Source organism: Anarrhichthys ocellatus, unplaced genomic scaffold (assembly GCF_004355925.1).
Source record: "Anarrhichthys ocellatus isolate YVR2014 unplaced genomic scaffold, GSC_Weel_1.0 scaffold15, whole genome shotgun sequence".
Classification (NCBI taxonomy): domain Eukaryota; kingdom Metazoa; phylum Chordata; class Actinopteri; order Perciformes; family Anarhichadidae; genus Anarrhichthys; species Anarrhichthys ocellatus.
Genome location: NW_022280045.1, coordinates 7,975,919 through 7,996,146, shown reverse-complemented (window position 1 = coordinate 7,996,146; position 20,228 = coordinate 7,975,919). Strand labels below are relative to the sequence as shown.

Genomic DNA, 20,228 nt, shown 5'->3' with positions numbered 1-20,228 from the left:
ATTTTTCTGACTTTAAAGCTACTGAAAAGAAAATTAAGTTCAAAAGCGTTCAGAAGTTAATCAGCTTCAGTCACTGACGTTCCTCTTTGACATACCGTTTCCTTCCTGATGTTTCTGATGTGCAGGGAGAGGCAGTATCTGAGTTCTCCAAAGATCCAGCTGATAACAGCACAAACTACTGCAGCCTCCAGAACCTGATGGACGGTAAATATTTAATCTGACACCATGAGATTGTTCATTCATTAAACTATGGCAATGTTTTTACCCCAAAAGAAACCATGATAATGAATACCTGTGTGCTCTCCTCCGGTCAGGAAGTGACCTGATCAGTGCTGAGGGATACAAACAGTTCAGCAATAAGTGGATCTGTCCCGGGTTCGATTCCGCCAACTGCACCTTACTTTAGGCAGAGATCTCCTAATGTCACTTCATGTGTGGAATAATAAGGCTTCAGAGAAATCTGGTTCCTAACAGTGAATTCATCTCTCTGTTGTATTCATATGGGCCTCATTCAGACATATGTTAACAATCTAAAAGATATGAAACTGCAGGATGTTTGAACAGCTGATGCTCCTGAACAGTGTTTAAAATATTTTATGAATGATGATTTTACAATAAATTAATTGAATCAGAACAAAAATACAGCTTTTTGTGAGCTTCTGTTGGAAACGACGTGCAACCCAATAATAAGATGAACGTGTGATATGTGTGATATGTGATTGAGTTCATTGTGTATTTAAGCTCCACCGGCTCGTGAGTGTGTATGAGGTCTACCAGTCAATTTGACAGTAAGGTTTCATCATGACATCTCATTTTTTATTTTTCTTCCAATCTGGTTGACTAACGATTCATATATATTTATTGTAAAGCTGAAAAGAAATTACAATTTTTTTGTGAATGTGAACAGTGACTTTTAGAAGATGATACTTAAAATAATTAAATAATAGGATGCATTAAAACATATGCAGTTTATTCACAAGGCAATATGATGGAGAAACAGAAATATAAACAGATACATTCAAGGGGCGACTGTTTTTTCATGCTGAATGATTTATTTCCAAAACAAAAGGGTGCTTTTGTGTGACTTTGTTCTGGAGAAACTCAGTTTTACAGATATGTTGATTAAATCAATTAATCGATTAGTTGACAAAATTGTAGTGTTCAACTAAGTATTTCTTTGGTCGAGGACAGTCCTACTTTTCTCTCCCGTCGGATAACGAAACAGCTCCCCGTTGTGGAGAGGCTGAAGCCTGCTGATGGCGAATGAGTGAGTTTGTGAGTGAGCGATCACCCAGTTGCAGGAGTGTTTTTTCTTCCATAAACATGCTCTGAAATAACGTGGTGCAAACGTAGCACGTACCAAAGATCAGTCAGATAATACAGTGTAAGGTATTTAGGTCATGCGTTGTTTGGTGAAAAGCTTCATTAAATTGGTAAAAATACATTTTTGACTGAAATACACTGTTATCCTGAAGTTGTATTTATGAAAGATAACATTGAGAGATTAATAACCCTTAAAGAAATGACTTAACTTAAACTGTTTAACAGTTAAGCTGCTCAGGAACCAATCCCAGAATATTGGTTGTAATTGACAATTTTATAGTGTTTACATTTGCACAGTTATACACATACAAACTCTAAAAATATATCTGGACATATTTAATCCTCATAGAAGATATTCCTTGATCTCTGTAGAAAAGAAAGCAACAGTTTGCAGTTTCTCAAGTGCCTGCTCCTTCGTGGTGAGTCATTTGAGATGTCAGGCATTTTTTAAAACTTGACCTGGAAGAAGTAATCCTCACAAAAGTTTTGAGCCTGCGCCACGTCACTCCGTCCATGCAAGGCCTTGCCTTTGTGCATTCGTGGGAGGAATGAATGTTGACACACGGACAAGGACGGAGGCCTCTGGGCAGAAAGCTGGCCAGTGAGCGATGGGTTGTCTGCAGCTCACTGCGTTTTACCGCCTGGTTGTGCTTCTGTCTCAGTGTCAAATTCAGTCAAACAGCAGTAGAACAGCATCTGGGCAGATCTGGTGGTAAAGTCTGGAGGAGGAAAAGAGGTGAGAGGAAGGAGGACGTGGAAGTGGAAAGGTTGCTAACAGCTGACTCTCATAATACAAGATGATTAATGCTGTATTTTGTATAGTGATATCAAATCATGTGACACATGTTTGACAAACTGGGTGAATGGTGTATGCTGGTGATTAATACTCTCATGCCTCATGTACAGGAAATGTTTTCTTTTTGTCACCTCCTCTTCACATGTTTGAACACAGCTCAAACAAAAACACACATTCTGCTGCACAAATATTACATTTTCTGCACACGGACATTTGAGCTTACCGTTTAACTTGCGTATGAATTTGGGCCTCCTCTCATCAGGCAGGTAAATGGCCACATAGTAGACGGGCACCCCAGACAGTGCAATGCCAATTCCTATGAGAGAATTGATGGTGTCTCCGTACAGAGGAACGATGACTAAGAACAGGCTACACAGACAGTAGATGATGGGGAAGAACAAAGACAACTGTGGGGAGAAAAAGACACAGCTCGGGTTAGTTTGTAAACTGATATCTGAGTATCTACATGCAGAGTGAAGATTCAAGCCAATACGTAAACTATGGAAACTATCAGTGCTTCAGATTGTGTTTATAAGAGTGACTTAGTCATTGTCGGAGCCATTAGTTATGTCTTTGTATTATATGTTTGAATTAGGAGCCTATCTCAGGTTGACCACGGGTGGCAGTGTGGAGTATTGTGGCAGGTAATTAATATATGGGGCACAGGTGCGACTGACAGGTAATGAGGCATGGGTGACGGGGAGATCGCACGGTTTTTACCGCAAGCCAGACACACCGGAGGGAGACCAGGAAGATAAGGGATAAGGGACGACCGTGGCTCACTGGGTTAAGAGGGTTGTCTGGTAACCGCAGGGTCAACTGTTCGACGTGTCACGTGTCGTGTCACATGTCGTAGTGTCCCAGAGCAAGACACTGAACCCCCGGCTCCCCGGGCGCCTGTCATTGGCAGCCCACTGCTCCCTATATACAGGGATGGGTCAAATGCAGAAGGCAAATTTCGTGTATGTGTATATGACAATAAAAATGGTTTCTTCTAAGTGCTATCCTGTTGTATATCATCTGTGAACACTAATTAAATGGGAACCTCACCCAAAAGTGTGAAACGCCTGTTCTTTACTCGCTTTGTTGTAGCGAGTAAAGAACAGGATCTTCTCCCGCACCCAGCCGAGTGGCTAGTTGCTGGAATCAGTCACTACAGTCATATTTCTTTGTTCATTTAGTTTTGGACTGTAACAAGCTAAGTCAGCTGAAGAGGATAAAGAAACAGCTTTAGCCACTCAGGATGGTGAATAGACACGTTAATGTCTTAATACTTATACTGCAAATATTATATTTCTTTTTCTATTCTTGTTTAACTCTTGTTATAATTATTATTCCTTTTTGCACAGCCTGAAGAGTATGCCGCATTGTATTTCACTGCAAAATGTTTGTCTTGAATCCAAATGTAACTGCAGATGCATAAACAAGTGATAAATATAGGGTTCAAAATGAAATTATTACAGAAATGATCACTTCAGACCATAACTATAATTAAAATACTATTACACAGGACCTGTAGCATTGTGTATGTACAGTAGACACATACACTATGCACCATATCCATTTATTTTCATGCTGCATGATTTGAACAATGAATAAAGCAGCACCTTCACAGGCCTGTGTCTGTCTGGCTGAGTGATGCGCAGGTAGATGAGGCCGGCCACAGACAGACCCACGTAGAGCCAGTAACTGAAGCTGAAGTAGTTGATGAGCTGGAACACGTCCTCTACACACAGGAAGATCAGACCCATTAACCCCTGCAGAGCACAAATGAATATATTCATGTTCCAGTCCATTTGTCCTTTGAAGTGACATGTACGTGTATGCAGTAGAGGAATATATGCAAATAAGATAAATGGTTCTCACATTGAACAGCAGTGCAGGTATGGGTGTGTAGCGCTGCAGGTGAATCAGACTCAGACTGTTGGGGAGGTGGCCCTCTCTGGCGCCGACAAAAAACAACCTGCATCATCAACAAAGATGGAAAGTTACTGGCAAAACACTCGTCACGATGGGAGCCCAAAGTCGGCGCCTGTTCAGCACTTCCTGATTACCGTGAGGCAGCAATGATAGAAGCATTGAGTCCTCCGTAGCAGGACATGGCCACTGAAACAGGGATGATCCACTTGAACGGCCCGAGGGCTGCATTTCCAAATGTCTGTGGGGCCAAATTGAAGTTCATTCAAGTCAGAGTGCAAAACGATCCTGGGTCAACAATTTCAGGACTATATTTACCAGCAGAGTGAATAATCTCTCTCAGGATACAGTCTGTATCTTACCACAGCAACTGCATCACTGGCCAGCAGAGACGTCATGTCCAAAACCACATAGTAGGCCACGTTGGTCAGCAGGTAGATGATGGTCACGATGGGCATGGAAATGGCAATGGCCAGGGGAAGATTCCTAGAAACAACACACAGAGAGCGTTTTGTGACTCACTGCAAAGCTGCAGTAAACAGATTGCAGAGGATTCATGTAGAGACATTGTTTTACTCAAGTTGCAATTTCAACCTCTGCAGCCCATTTTCCTTTGTTCAGTTAAAGATTTTACAGGTAACTAGGATGTCCATTGATTACAATGTGATCCCAGCTCAAATTCACCTAAAAAATGAAAACGGATGAGCGTCCAATATACTGGAGAACTACATCTGGCTCTGTACAAAATGTCTCATTAAAGTAATCTGAAAAGACAGCGTTGAGCTGCAATAAGTAATATTTTGGCCACTTGGAGGCAGCAGAAATAAGCTGTAAACACAAAACTGATATATCATCTGACAGTACAGTTGCACGTCCAGCATGCTATCGAGCAACATTAGCATTGATTTAGTCCTGTTTGTGCAACAAATGACAACTTAAAGTCAATTATTTACTCTTTATTAGCTCTGTGTTTAGTCTCCACCAACTCCTAAAGGGGAAATACCGCTTAAGATGCTAAATGCTCCTCTAAGTTCACCAGCTAGCTGCTACATTTGTCTATCTAACGTTTAGTGTTGGGCAGGAACACGTTTAGTGTTGGGTTTTTTAAGAGCTTTTTTCGCTGCTTTCTGTGTCTGGAAACAAGGATGATGAGAGTAGTGAGACTGAACCAAAACAATACAGTTGCGGGCAGGAAAGCCAAAATATTAAAGTGAAAAATCCTCCGTAGAGATAAGAGTAACAGTAGAGTCAAGATAATCATCACTACGAGCAATGCTTTTCACATATTATAACCACTGTAAATACGTAAATATTGATTGTACCAGCTTTAAATAAAGCAAACAAATGTCTGACTGGGTAACATCAAAAAACATTCAGTTCTAATTTATCCAATAGTTTTTAGTATTATTCCCACTGGCTCGTTTTCACCACTTGTATTACCCTACTCAACCTAGTCAGAGACTTCAAGTCTAAGGTTCAAACGTTTGTACATTTCCGTGTGTCTCTTCGTATGCTTGTGTTTGTACATGTGTGTACCTCTCTGGATTCTTAATCTCCTCAGTGACAAAGTTGAGCGTATCCCAGCCGGAGTAGGAGAACAGAGCTGAGTAGAGGGCCAAAGCAATGGCTCCGGGATCTGTGGAGGAGCCTTCAAACGGACTGTCAAAGCTCTTTGTTTCTCCTACATCAAGATAAATCAAAGTGTAAAGCACATATTTATCTTGTTTCCACCGATGCATTTTTATTCCAACGTAATCTTACCAGTTGCTATTTTCACTAGTCCTACAATGATGATGAGGAAGAGCGACATGAGTTTGGCGAAAGTGAAAATGTCCTGGACCAGTGTCCCCCACTTCACACAGGCACAGTTAATGAAGATGAGCATACCTGGACAAACCAGAGGAATACGGCAATAAATGAACATTTATCTCCATGATTGAGAAGTTCATTTATACAAACAAGGCCTAATACAGCTCTGGGTACAACTTCTGCTTTCTTGTTAGGTTGCATTTTCAAAGATGAATCATTCAGGAAACAATGGTCAACCATGTTTGTCTGTTTGTGAAACTCGAACTGTGTCAACTTGAATGTCAAAAGCTATATAGCTAATAGAAGCATGCTATCGCTTAGCCGTGTGCCAGAGATTGCTGAACATCTCCTGTGTGTGACGTAGGCCAAAGTCTGTATGAGGGTACAACAGAAACTCACTTCTTATTTGGCTTGTGGCATTGCTGCTCTCTCACCTAAAATGGCACTTCTGCTTACTACGCTCTTCACAGCACAAAGCCAGGCTGTAAACCACACTGGTCCAGAGTCTAACTATAGCTGGTGACAGTTCCACACAGGGTTACTGAGTTTCATACTGGGATGAATGTGGGTATAATACCATTGCACCACTTGTTTCTGCTCATGTCATGGGTAAAAACGAAAGCTGTTTAAAACTTGATAATATTATCTAAACTGACATATATATTGTGTTGAAGTCGGGAACTAGGGTGAGGCCAAAGTGGGTATCACAGTGTGATATCAAACACTGGAAGGCAGTACTGGGAGTTTTTCCTCCCTGTATTTTGCACAGACTTTTATGTTTCCTTGCAATCTCTTTCTGGATGATGAACTGTAGACCTACACAGGAGTGTTTCTTACAGAGGCAGGCTGCAGCGATAAGCCGGATAGCGTCGTATGGCGGCTGGCAGGTGGGGTAGAAAGCCTCCACCAGGTAGTTGGCGAAGGTCAAGGAAATCACAGCCTGGCTGGCCGGCTCAATCAGCAGGATGGACGTCCACAGACGGATAAAAGCAAGGAAGCCTCCGAACGACTCCAGGATGTAGGCGTAGCTGGCTCCAGACTTGGGGATGGTGGTGCCGAGCTCCGCGTAGCACAACGCCCCAAACACTGAGAAGATGCCTCCCGTAGCCCAAATCAGCAAAGACAGCCCGTAAGAGCGACTGTGCATGAGTACACCCTTCGGTGAGACGAAGATCCCAGAGCCAATCATGTTCCCGACAATCAGGCAGATCCCATTCATAAGGGAGATTTCCCTCCTCAACTGCATTTTCTCTTCTTTCCCATAATTCTGGGCCTTTAAGTTCCCATCAGATGGAGTCCGTGAATTTGGGCATATTGTCTGTGACATGACTCCCATCTTCTGCCTCAGATCCTCCATTACTCCAGTGCTGGTGTGAAGATGGAATTTAAAGGAGATTATTCCAGTTTGACAGACAAAACAAACTGTTCTTCCATATAAATATTACACGATTTTAATAATGTCCAACTACACTTCTCAAGCCTGAATATGTCCACTATACAAAAAGAGGTCATGGTGCCAAATCTCCCAGTAATGATCTTTCACACACAAACATTTTTGCCCATAGTCCGCTCTTTAGACAGGAACAAAACATACTTAAGGTTGTAAATTAGGACACAAACGGCCAATATGTAAAAAGGACAAAAAGTGAGCTTACTTTGTTTCCTTATTCATAGAAGATCAACAGGTGTGTTACGTGTGGAGTCTCCTCAGACCAGTGCTGCTCCTCTGACCAGGCAGTGAGACATTGGTGAGATAACATCCGAGAGGCAGCAACAGGACGGTCGATGTTGTAATCCCTGCAGCCCAGCACAACCACAACAGGTGTTTTTCCAGCACCAAATGAACTGCACCCACATGTTCCCTCCTGTGCTATTTTCAGAGAGAAGCAGACCTTGTCACTGGCCCCTGGCAGCTATAGGACGGAGGTAGCCAAGCTGTTTCTGGATCAACACACCGGGTACAGACAGTAGATTGTATAATACAGAACATATTGCGATAAAATGATCTGTCATTAAAGAATAACTAATGCACTGACTGTCTCGACAGCTGCTTTTCTTTTTATATTGCGCAATAAGTGATTCCAGAAAGTGTAGACAAGTACAGGGACACATAAACAGCCTGAAGAGATTATACGAAGCAAGATGACCAACAAAACAAAGGGGACAAAAACACACAACATGGGTTCAAACTGAAAGGTATGGGGTCAAAAACTATAGGTAGAGACAGAGATATATATCCATACACACATGTAAAATCCCCCCACCCCTCCTCCATGTATATAGAAGTAAGACACCAAAACTAAAATAGACACGAACGGTAATTATGTGCCTTTTGTTGTCATTTTTACAACAGATAGCGGCCTTTTTGAGGTTGCATTTTGGTCATCATGCTTCTCTTTCAGTGACATTTAGCAGGTGCATCAACCTGGACGTCAGTAATCTATGGCTATACGTAAACCCTCTTGGTTCTTGGTATCCTTATAGCAGCTCTATATAGACGGGAACATTATATGAGCCAACTGTAAAAATAGAGTAAACTTTCCCATTGAATTAATGTTACATAAAAAAATAAAATAAAAAATAAGACAGCAAGCAGAAGTAAAAACAGAGTATTCATTTTAATGAAGAGTTTGATACAATATGAAAAATCCTAGTTTGAAACCACAGCTACAGATCAACTGCACATTCTGTAACACATCATACTCGTTTGATCTGATAATGACATGGGCCCTAAATTATACATACATACACATATATATACACAGTATATACACATATATACACGTATATATATATATATACACACACACACACACACACACACACGGTAATAATAAATGCATGAGTTTTAAACAAGTGATCACAAATGAAAATATATAGAAAAGAGATGAAACTATCCTCGACAGTACAAAATATGTTACATTTTAAGATATCAAATTTGTAGTATTTCTACTCAGCGTTTCTTGATATGTGTGAAAGGCTTTTACACGTTGCCAAAAGCAGAATATGAGGCACAGTTATCGAACACAAGGCCCACCGCGATGGAAACGTGTCGGCCTGGCTTGGCCTTCCTGTTTTTTAAATGATATACAATTGTGTGCGATTTCTTGTAACGCGGTTTCTTAATAAGAATAACCTGCCGTAGCTCATTTCCCACCGTGTTATTTAAGTTCTTTATGGAACTTCAACTGTCTATGGACCGACTGATGGGGAACCACAAAGAGGTCGCTCTCTGTTGAACTGGAGGATATACAGACAGTAAAGGACACAGCTACACCACCGTCAACTATGATAACGTTTGGAGTTAAGGGATAAGTGAAGGCAGTGATGAAGACAGTAAGGCCCGTAATGAGAGGCATATATGCACACTACAAGAAACATTTGTATGAAGGGAAAATCTGAAGATATTGGGCTTTGGAAAACTATAAACATAACTTTTTACCATTTTATAGACCAAACGATTATCGAGAAAATAATTGTTAAATGAATTAATAGTAAATGGTATAGTCGTATTAAATACACATACATAAACATGGTGATTAGGAAGACTGAAGGTTCAAACTGTGTCATGGAAACAGAAATAACTTGTTTCTTTCTGGCACAAAGAACATATATACTGTGTGTGCGAGCGAGTGAAGTAAAGACAAAACTCTTACTCAGCATTATGTATATATACAAACTACTGCCTTGATATAAATGTGTGTATTTTCTTGCATTTAAAAAGAAAAAGAGAGATAATTGTATATAAGTAACAGGTGTTACTATCGTTTTGATCAGATGGGGAAGCACAGCTACTGTAGAGAAAGTTGAGTCCAGAGTGATGAACTGAGCAGTGACTGCACAGACTGCTCAGCAGGTAAACTACAGCCGGGGTGGCCAAACTACTAAACCAACTTTAGAAGTGGGCTGTGGTGATGTTTTAAAAACAAACTGGAATATGACTTGAGCATATTTCTAATAAAGTGCACATCCTAGTCTTAACCTCTGGGCACAGAAACCATTATTCTACCATCTCTGTCTGCTCCGTTTGTTACATCTTACTTTTACAGTTGCATTGTAATCTTTGAAGTGGGCACTCGGGCCACGAACAGAAACCAATATTTGGCTGTTTCAACTTTATTTATATACAGATTTACACATATCATAATAAGTATGTGGGCACTTAGGCAATGCACTGTATTTAAAAGTATTGATTGAATTGAAATTAAATTCAGGAGCAGAAATGCTTTTTTTTTTATTGTGGGAACAGAAATAAACTACTGTAATGTCAAACATAAACAGTTTGTTCTGTTGGTTATTTTGACACATGTATTTGCTATGGCACACGGGGTTTCCTGGTATAGAAACACTGACTTTCTTGCATTATAACTGGTTGAAAACTATCTGTGGCAATCAAAAGAGTTTGGTCCACCCCTGCAGTAAAGGTTGAGACAAGAAAAGCAGGTTTGATCTTCTCTGTTCATTTGTTGCAGTTCTTCTGCAGAGCAGCTCAGCAGCATCAACACATGTGAAGCTCATGGTTAAACTTGAACTGTGTCCAGATGAGCCTAAAGTGAACATTAAGAATACTGAGAGGTGAGGCCACTACTGAGAAAACCAAAATAAATCAGATCACATTGGTCCACTTTTAATCTAGACGGACATGCAGACACACACATCCCTCATTCTGAGTGTTGTATTACAATCTTAACTTCCTTTTTACTCCGCGACTCAGCGAATAACTTAAAGAAAAAAGAGGGGGAGAAAAAAGGCAGGGACAAAATGTTCCATACGGTCAAACGGCCACAGTGACCAAACTCATGGCTCATTTCAACACTTCAGTTATGTAAAGCTGTTAACGTCCCAAACCACATAGCTAGCTGTCACTGGCTCCGATGTCGTCCTTGTACTTGACAATGCATTTCTTACCGATTGAATGTAGACCATGTGCTTCAATACAAACACACTGAGGGCCACATACTCACTGACTTCACTCAGAGGCTAAACATAGTTCACCAATGACTACAGGATACTTTAAGATTAGGATTGCTTTAATAGGAATAAACCTTATTTAGGCTGGAGGTTTTCCAGCATGACAACAGTCCTTCCGTCACTTACTCAGATCAACCGAGTGTGTTGAGGATGTTTGCATTCTATAAATAATCACACTTTCACCTAATGGAAACTGAGCTTTGGAGACAAAAGCATAACGTACTAAAGGAGCGACACCCTGCGATACGTCACCTCAGAATGAAGGGATAAATAAATCACCTCATTGACATTGAGAAATAAAATCACTGATTCCTTCAAAATCGTTGGATTCTGACTGCACAGAATCAAACATTTGATCTCTTGTGAGTAGATTTACTTCTAAGGGAGTAGCTTAGTTTTGTGACTCTTTTTGCTCACCCAGCCTTCAGTTCCTCTTTGAGGGCAGGACTGACAGGAACCGTGGTGACCATCTCACCGAAAACGGTACCAGTCAGAGTTATGTGTAGTGTAAAGTTGGCACAGTCTATAACCTGGATTGTTTCCATTCGCTTGGCGGTGACTGTTGCTACACGTTCCTGGGCATATGGTAGGACATGGACAGCGGTGGTGCGCAGGAAGAGAGGATCGGGGAGCTAATCTCAGGCGGGTACGGCTTCAGGCCTGTTTGCTTGTTGTCACGCAGCTTGCGGACGACAATGCAGCAGAAGTCTTCACAGCGCCGATGACAGTTGTCCAGGAGCTGGCGGACCTTGGCGGTGCGCGTGGTCTGGGTCACCACCAGCTCGTAATCCTCCCGCATCAGCATGGTTTGGGCCAGCAGGGCGTCCAAGCACTGGTTCAGACAGGCCTCCGTCATCTGGGAGACGATCTCCTCGCGGCGCGTCGCGATCCACTGGGCGATTGGGCCTTGTGAGGGAGGGGAGTGCCGCAATGGAGGAGAGTATTTTGCTGCGAGTGAGGAGAGAGAGAGAGAGGAGTGATTCAGATTCTGGTTGTAAATAATATTCAAATTTCCAGAACTGTATTATCATTATCAGCCACTTCATACATCATGCTTTAACTGGTGTACCTTGTTGCTGAGGCTGAAGCTTGAGGTTCTCCAGCTGTGTCTCGTACTCGGTGACAGGCAGGCCTGGCTTGATGGGTGTGTTCAAATCATTCACGTCGCCGTTCAGATTGTTGCCACTGGGGTCCTTCAGAGACTCAGGAGGCTCCAGTGTAGGAGCTAAAAATGACGACGGAAGCCCCTCTGCATCAGAAAGAGTAGAAGAGGATGCTTGTTTAGTACACAGATATTTACATAAAACCTGATGCGTGGCACTGTGAGCTTTTTACTTTGTTTCCAGTAAATGAGGCCAATGCATAAAATGCCAGTCCTGTTGTAAATACCTGGTGCAGCATTGTTGCTGTTGCTGTTGCTGCTGCTGCTGCTGAGGGCGCATGGTAGAGACATATCTGTGTCCTGGGAGGAACAAGAGCCTGAGCCGGAGCTCTCCTGTGGCAGAACAAACAATGATGCTTAATTCACACTTCCATACAGACATTAAAGTCGAGAAGATATGAAAGATGCCCTTTTAGATCACATCCACGGTCATATTGTGCACTTATTTAACAATATATGCAACCAATAATATCATGACATCCATCCATCAATCAATCCGTAACTTTTAGAGACAAGGGAGGTGTGTGTGGATCTACAGGCACTATGGTGCTACTTAAGGCCACCCACTTTGTAGCTTATCCAATCAAATGCAAAGGATCGGATTTAAATCCCTCTTGTAACTGTACACCGCTCAAATATTTTGTTTCACGAGGGAATATGTCACAGTATAAAAGCTAAAGACTCACATTTCACTGGGAATTTGAAGACATAATACCAAAAACAGACAATGCTTATATGTAGATCCCCAAGTATCGCTGTATATTATTAGACTTGTTCTTGATGTTTGCACAGAGATTTCAGCTACTGACCGGCCAGGGGCTGGGCCTGTCCTTCAGCATGTTCAGGGATCCATCCTCACTCCTCTTCTCACTCACTGACTGGGCTGAACAACAGCCGGATCTCTGCATCCTCTGTGGAGGAACAAGAAAGAAGAGGGGAGTGAGCAGGAAACAATCAATTGTGTTCAATCAAACATGCCAAAGTCAAATTAATCACATCTGCTATTAACCCGAATAAGACACCTTATTTACCAAAAAGCATAAGTGACTGTAGACTGTGTCAAACAGTTAATGGAGCAGAAGTGTTTTCATGCACACAATTCCTGGTGGAAGTTTTGCTGTCTTTCATTGTTCAGACTCAATGCATATCTGAAAATATAAAAGCCACCAAGTACTACTTTTTGTGTAGTTTTGACTGTTTTGAACTTTTTTGTGCACAGTTGGGGCGCTATGACAGTGGCAAAATCTATCCACAGAAATACAAACACTTGGTAGTGTGCTCAAAACCGGTTCTGTAGTAGACCACATTCTGCCACGACAACACAAACAATACCAGCGTCGCTGTCAAAGCTGGTTGCAATGGTCTCAGTCATGTGCACACATAAACACATACCAAGAAGAAGGCTATATCAAGATACAATTATGAAGTAAAATGTGTGTTCTTCTTGTAAAAACCCATCCTCTCTTCATCGCAGTATAATTCAAACTGTCCCAAATTACACACAATTCAAAGACGGTTCACTACAGACATCAATTATTCAGCATTAGATTGTAACTAACTAAGTTCTTCTGAACACCCAGACAAGTATTACTTAACCACTAATATGTGACAGAAACAGGTCTTTTTTGAGAATGTGTGTTTTGTTTCAGTTCTGCTTCACTCTCTTACACACAGCTACGACGTTGACTGTTCAGTTACGTTCCTCTGAAGCTGCTCTCTGAATTGCCATGCAACAGTTGGGTGTTTAGTGAAACGGAGAGATAAAGATAAAACTGCTTCCTGGAACAGTGAGTTGGCTCAATAGCAAAGTCTAGCAACAGGTAATCAATTCAGGTAATCAATTCAAATCTTAATAATTGACAGATGTTGTTCTTCACTTTCAGGCTCTGGTAACTTGTGACAAGTACTTGCCATTTTTTCTGTATTAATGAATTAATAAAAAATATTAGTGAAACAATTCTAATTAACTTTAGCACTCAGACTTTCCTGCACATTCAAAATGACAATCTTTGGAGTATGAAGCCCGTTCTTCTAAGCACCACGATATGATGCTGGTGCCTCTATTCTGTTTGGCATCTTAAAAAGAGGGAAAGTCACTTACTGTGCCCACTCTACATGTTCATCAGATCAGATAAACACAACTGTGAGAAATGGCCAACGACAGCGTCCCCAGATTGAGTCTAAGTCCGGACCTCTGTTGCATGTCGCTCGCCAACTCTCTCTCCCTTTATTTCATCTCTAAACACTTAAGGCGGGTTCACACTTAACCTGGTTGGTTCGGTTGAACACACTCAGGTCCATTTCCCCGGTTAGTACGGTTCATTTGGGCTGATGCGAAAGCTGTCAATCAAAGCCTCGTACGGACCAAACAATTGAACCGAGACTCTTGAAAAGGTGGGTCTCGGTCCGCTAACCGAGGCCGTTTTTGTGGACGCGGAGCACCCATCCTCCGGTTCCCCCTCAGATAAACAGTTTGCTCTGTCAGCACTGCAGCTGCAAGCCACCAACCTTGTGGTTAAAGGACAACCCGCTCTACCCACTGAGCTACGACCTTTGACTGTTATCATCTGTCCAATCAACAAGTTCCCCGTCAGTCCGTATATCGTCATGTTTATTCCTGTTGGTTCGTTTGTAGAAAGTCAATGTAAACAGGAACCGGACCAGATCTAAAATGCAACCATGTCTAATGTTTTCCCTTGGTACGTACGAAATGAACTGAACTACAGGTGTGGAAGGTATCCTTAAAAAAATAACTGTGATGACTAACTTTTGACCTCTTGATCTCCAACACGGCCTCCAGGAAGTCAATTTCGTCAAACGTCCTCACCATGGGCTCAAGTTCAATCAGACACTCTGAAATGGCACAAAACACACATCACATTTCTACGGTTTTGTTCTCACAGTAGGATATCTAGTCAACAGGACAAAACTATTTGAACCGGTTTCACTGCCAGTTATGTGTTTTTTCTCCGTAGGCCATGCACAGCTGTGTTTGCTGCAGGTGTGGACAGAAACTTGTCGATGTTTACTGGTGATTTTAGTGCACATTTGGTTGTTACTGGTACATTTATGAACAGATGAAAGAAAGCTGTATGGTCATCAAAACATTTAGTACCAACTGAGGTTCAGTTCTCCGTTTTGTGGTTTCAATACCACAAATGTACAGTTAAATCAAGACGTGGAAAACACACTATGTAATGTGACTGTGTTGCTGTGACTCTGCAGCTGGAGTGTGTGCGTCAGTGATAAAGAATGAGAGATAGAAGATAAGACGCACTCAGTTTTAGTCCTGAACTTGCCAAAGATTATTGTCTGAACGAATGTGAGTAAGTAGTGAATGTCTATTTGTCCGTTTTGTGCAAGAGACGAAAAATGTCGATGAAAATTATTCAGTGAAGACAGCGGAATAATGTGACAGGAAGCTGATTCTTAGTCACTGCTTTGCACTGACAAGCAGAATTTGTCATCCCAAAGTGTAAAACAGGTTCAACAGAGTGCAATGCTTTGAGAGGGTGGAATGTTTAACTCCGGCCAGAAAGGAATTTCTGCAAATCGGTTATTTGTGTGAGCTTACTGAGGAAGGAAGGTCGTTCATCGGGGTTAGTGGTCCAGCCGCAGGTCATTAAACTGATGAGGGTTTCTCTGCTGGGGATGTCAGGAGGCAGAATGTCCAGACTCGTGTCAGGACGCATCCCACGAAGCACACTGAACATGATCTGCATTGGGTTGGTCACCTCTGATCGCACAAATACAGATCAGTGTTAGTCTGGTGGCACCATGAAAGTTCACTCGAAGAGCAACTGGACAGAATGAGAGAGTTACATTAAACTTGGATAAAATTTTTTTTTTAAAAAGACAAGAAAGTAGATAATGTGTTACCTTCAAATGGAATCTGCCTGGACAGCACTTCCCACATAATGATGGCATAGCTTCAATGTAAACATGCGGGAGAGAATCAGTGAAGGGAAATTAGAGTTACATCATTCTCTTCGACTGGTATTCCCCTTCAGAGTTAAGGGACTTTACGTCAAGCTAACCAGAGAAGCTGCTTTGAGGAAGAACAATGACCAATTGACCTGTTGCAGCAATCGAAACCCGTTGCCCAAAAGATTAAAGCGAGAGTTTGGATTCTTCAAAGTGGGATTGTCTAAGCTACGTATCCACGATCGTGTATTACTCTACAGTAGACGGTGTTCTGCACGCCCCCAGTTTGGAGAAAGAGACGGGCACTTTGGTTTTTTTTTTAAAGTGTTACTTCAAATTTACCAAACTCTCACAATATCACAAACAAACTAACCGATCGAGGTCGCCATGTTTTTTTAAGGGAAAATTACTTTTGACAATGAAGTCTGGTTGTTTTGAAGAGAGCATAGATGGATATAAGCTTCAGATTAACGGCTGTCTATAGGTAAGGTAAAGCAGTGAAATATTATAAATATAGTGTACACTTAAAGTGATATTGATTATTTTAGGTGGGACTTTCGTTTAGGTGGCTAAAATATGTTTTGTCTGCTTCTCCAGGCTGGAGGTGTGCAGACTGTCCTCTACTGTACTGTAGTTAATACACTGACTGTGGATAAGTACCTCATACAACCATGTGGTTCATCTTCTTTTATAACAGTCACCACTCCCTCTTTCTGAGAGATTCCTGAAATCAAACCACTTTCCCAGCATCAATGACAGCTTTAGCCCCTGGCACATACAGCGGCACTCTTCTCATTGTTGGTATGCTAACAATCCAACAGCCCCATGCCGGCACAGTATGCCAGCTTGCCAGTCAGGAAAAACTTGCTTCCCTGTGATGCTTAAGCTCAACACATATTTACTCTGTCAGAGTTTATAAACTGTGCAGTGAAGTCTTCGAGAGTTCGTCCAATCCAAAATTCAGCCCAATAATTTGACCACTGACCAATTGAACATAAAACATATTTAGATGGAACTCATGTTGTAGATACTGAAACATACTCGGATTAAAAGGAGACCGTACTTGTTGTTGTCTATTGTCCAACCAATTTCTAATGACTAGTTATTGAGCTTTGCTGTCTCACCTGTACACGTCGTGCTTCACATCGGCCCGACGGCTCTTGGATGGTTCGTACTTCTCAGGGGGCATGTAGATCACTGTGCCCCCCATCTCTGTGGGCTTGGACACCGAGCCTTTACTGACGGACAGCTGCCGCCACTTTGAAAGGCCAAAGTCAGCAATCTGGGCCGAGTGAGAGCAGAACATTAGCATTCATTTAGAATTCTAGATAAATGTTGTTTTTACTGGATCAGCTTTTTCTATCAACTGATTGAGGCTCTAAGAACATTAGCCATGTTGTGAGATAATTGTCCTGTTTATTATAGTGGGAGCTACTATAACACACTTTGCACAACATGCTTTTGCTGCAGCACTTTGCCGACAATTATCGTCATTGTTTAATTTGGTGATTATTCTTTTACCCTACTGAATCTACCTACCGTCTCTGTGGGTTAACATGGGACTTTACTGAACATACACACACACAGACAAACCACACTCTGTGACACCTAAGCTCAAATGTTTGTTTCCTTTTGTCACACAAACAGTTCATACTGTACCAAAGTCCTGCTGACCCACCTTAACATGGAATTCTCCATCCAACAGTATGTTCTGTGTCTTTAGGTCATGATGCAAGAGGGGTGGATTCATGTTGTGAAGGAAGTTAACCCCCAAGGCGATCTCATAGAGGATCCTCAGTCGCAAAGGCCAGGCAAGCCCGGGGTACATGTCCTTCTGTAGGTAGAGACCACAGACTCTGTTTCAAATGTAAATAAGGGCATCACAGGGAGACCGACTACAAAACAGAGCATGACAAGAGAGGAGAGACATTTTACTACATTAAGACAAGTAGGAATTCCCCCTAAACTATATTTGTCTGCATTTCTTTCTCTTCCCCTGCTGGTTTCTGAGTTTCATCATAAACTGTGAATACTTTCAAGTTCCACTTTTGCTTGCTGAGTCACAGGCATGAATGCCTGGCATGGCATGGCATACATACACATGACGAATGATGCATAAATGAGACAGAGCAGCTTACCAAAAAAACCACAAAGAGACTCTTTCACTTTAGCTATTTTGGAAACAAAAGCACTGTGGAAAGCTTAGATGTTCTCTACATTTGTGACTGTGTAATTTGATTGAATACAGAACATTTTTTGTACTTTAGCCCTCATTTCCTGAGGGAAAGAGGAAAAGAATAGAAATGCCACATAGTGAAGGACAGCTGTTGTTTTATTAATCATTAATCCTTATTAATCATTTAAGATTGAGCCATCGATTATAATCGCAGCAGTTATTTGAAAGAGCACCTCTTAGATTTATGAAATGACATGGTGACATATAGCTACCTCGTGGAGCAGCAGGTCCAGAGAGCCATTGCTCATGAACTCGGTGACTATGCAGAAGAACTCTGGCTCGTTGCAGATGCCAAAGATTTGGATTATGTAGTTGAATCTGGCTTTGTGGAGCACCTCGGCCTCCTTAAGCAGGCAGTTCCTCTCTCTGAAACACAGCCAGTGATACAAAGTCAGTCTTTATTCTCACAAAAATAAATAAAACAAAAGCCAAAACAGCGATGACGTTTGGGGTGTTGTCGGCATACACATAATTACAGGAAGCATGCCAAAGGAATGAATCTTGGAAGCTGAATGTCGGATTACAGGAAGCATGCCAAAGGAATGAATCTTGGAAGCTGAATGTCGGATTACAGGAAGCATGCCAAAGGAATGAATCTTGGAAGCTGATTGTCGGATTAATCAGCGAAACCAATATATCAGTATCGGCATATACTGCATGTTGGCCAAAGTAACGAGAAATTACAGCACAGATATACCAAGATATATTTAATATGACTTAGAAATAGGGTCTCCAATGCATAGCTTGTCTACCAGAGAGCCCTGACATGTAATATCTTTGTCAAATTTAAAGAAACCAAATTGAAAGAACCCTTACAAAAATGGTATGCTATTCATTTATGTTTAGATAAATCGTTATCAGATTTTTAATCTCTAAAACGTTAATATGAGCCTGAAAAAGTCCAGTATTTAGTGGACTATTTTGGTCTACAAAGAGTTATGAGAGGCATTAGAGATGTATTTGAGGGGACAGCTATTACACAGGCCGGTGATTGAGCCACAGTCCTCTCACAATTAAAAGGCAAAACTAAAAGAACAATATATATTATTTCAAGAAATGTGTGCAGACTTGAATATGCGGATTCGAGCAAGTTTCTTCACCTGAGCTGCAGGAAGAGACAAGGCAATGAAACAACGTCTTTGACACTTTGGACACATCTGATTAAAGCCTAAAATGTGATTAAAAAGTGACACTAATTGAAGACTTGATTCTCTGTTTCCACCTTAGACAGTCTGTAACCACACAGTTACGTCTCTGTAAAACGTCCTTTTAATAACACAACGAAAGCCTAAATAGTCACACGAGGTCACATCGAGACAGGATACCTTTCTCCAACAGGACAGTCGAGCTTCAGGCACTTGATGGCCACAGTGGTCCTCCAGTCCGAGTGCTGCGCCTTGAACACGGTGCCGAAGCCCCCTCTGCTCACGTAGTACAGGTCTGTCAGCTTCTGGTAAGGGATCACGGGCAAGGTGCTGGTCAGACTGCCGATGTTCACACAGCCCACAGCCGCACACGGCTCCATGGCAGTTTGTGGGCCTTTTACGTGAAGTCTGTCTGAGGAGTTCTCCTCCACTAGCTCAGCAGCTGAAAGCAGAACTAAACCTTTATGGTGAACGCGATGGGGAAGAGCTCTTCCATCCACACGCATGCCAGAATGTCGCCGACTTCTAGCAAAGCTAAGCTACCGTTGATGAGCGGATACCGATAAACGGTTCACCCGTTTGCTGAAGAAAAAAAAAACCGCCGAGCACCCAACGACTAGAATTGAATGTACGCGCTTTAAATTGTCCGTTTATTCGTGTTATGCGGCCAGACTGCCTCCAACGAGCTGCCACAGGCTGAGTGAAAGAAGAAGAACAACAGCGAGCCGCTCAGCGCCGCTGTCAAACTCAGGTGGGTTTTGTTGTTGCAAATGACGAAACACTTCCGGGTTTTGTGAGATGCGTTCAGGGTCATAGTGACGTTTCGAGAGATTGACAGAGTCGATCTGGGTTTTATTGTATTGTTTGACGGGCCTTTGACCACACAGCCTTTCCAAAGGAAAGTATAGATAGGGGCAATCCCAAATATGATGACGAGGTGTTTGA

General features: G+C 41.9%; 2 protein-coding genes across 2 annotated transcripts; both read right to left on the bottom strand.

Annotated features, from left to right (window-relative positions):
• Window positions 1–1,000: 1,000 nt before the first annotated feature.
• Window positions 1,001–8,242, bottom strand: LOC116387544 (Y+L amino acid transporter 2). The gene is made up of 10 exons (XM_031854756.1): window positions 7,501–8,242; window positions 6,683–7,212; window positions 5,798–5,923; window positions 5,573–5,717; window positions 4,399–4,522; window positions 4,174–4,277; window positions 3,986–4,082; window positions 3,727–3,876; window positions 2,343–2,526; window positions 1,001–2,042 (listed from the first exon to the last, which is right to left on the bottom strand). Exons 1-10 carry the CDS (start codon window positions 7,515–7,517, stop codon window positions 1,948–1,950), a joined length of 1,572 nt encoding a protein of 523 aa, XP_031710616.1. The 5' UTR covers window positions 7,518–8,242; the 3' UTR covers window positions 1,001–1,947.
• A 405-nt stretch (window positions 8,243–8,647) lies between these two features.
• ripk2 (receptor-interacting serine-threonine kinase 2) lies at window positions 8,648–20,033 on the bottom strand. Its single transcript, XM_031854753.1, has 11 exons — window positions 19,464–20,033; window positions 18,351–18,504; window positions 17,581–17,736; window positions 17,027–17,184; window positions 15,858–15,907; window positions 15,553–15,714; window positions 14,746–14,831; window positions 12,788–12,889; window positions 12,206–12,311; window positions 11,886–12,065; window positions 8,648–11,764 (listed from the first exon to the last, which is right to left on the bottom strand). Exons 1-11 carry the CDS (start codon window positions 19,787–19,789, stop codon window positions 11,382–11,384), a joined length of 1,863 nt encoding a protein of 620 aa, XP_031710613.1. The 5' UTR covers window positions 19,790–20,033; the 3' UTR covers window positions 8,648–11,381.
• Between the last annotated feature and the right edge of the window lie 195 nt (window positions 20,034–20,228).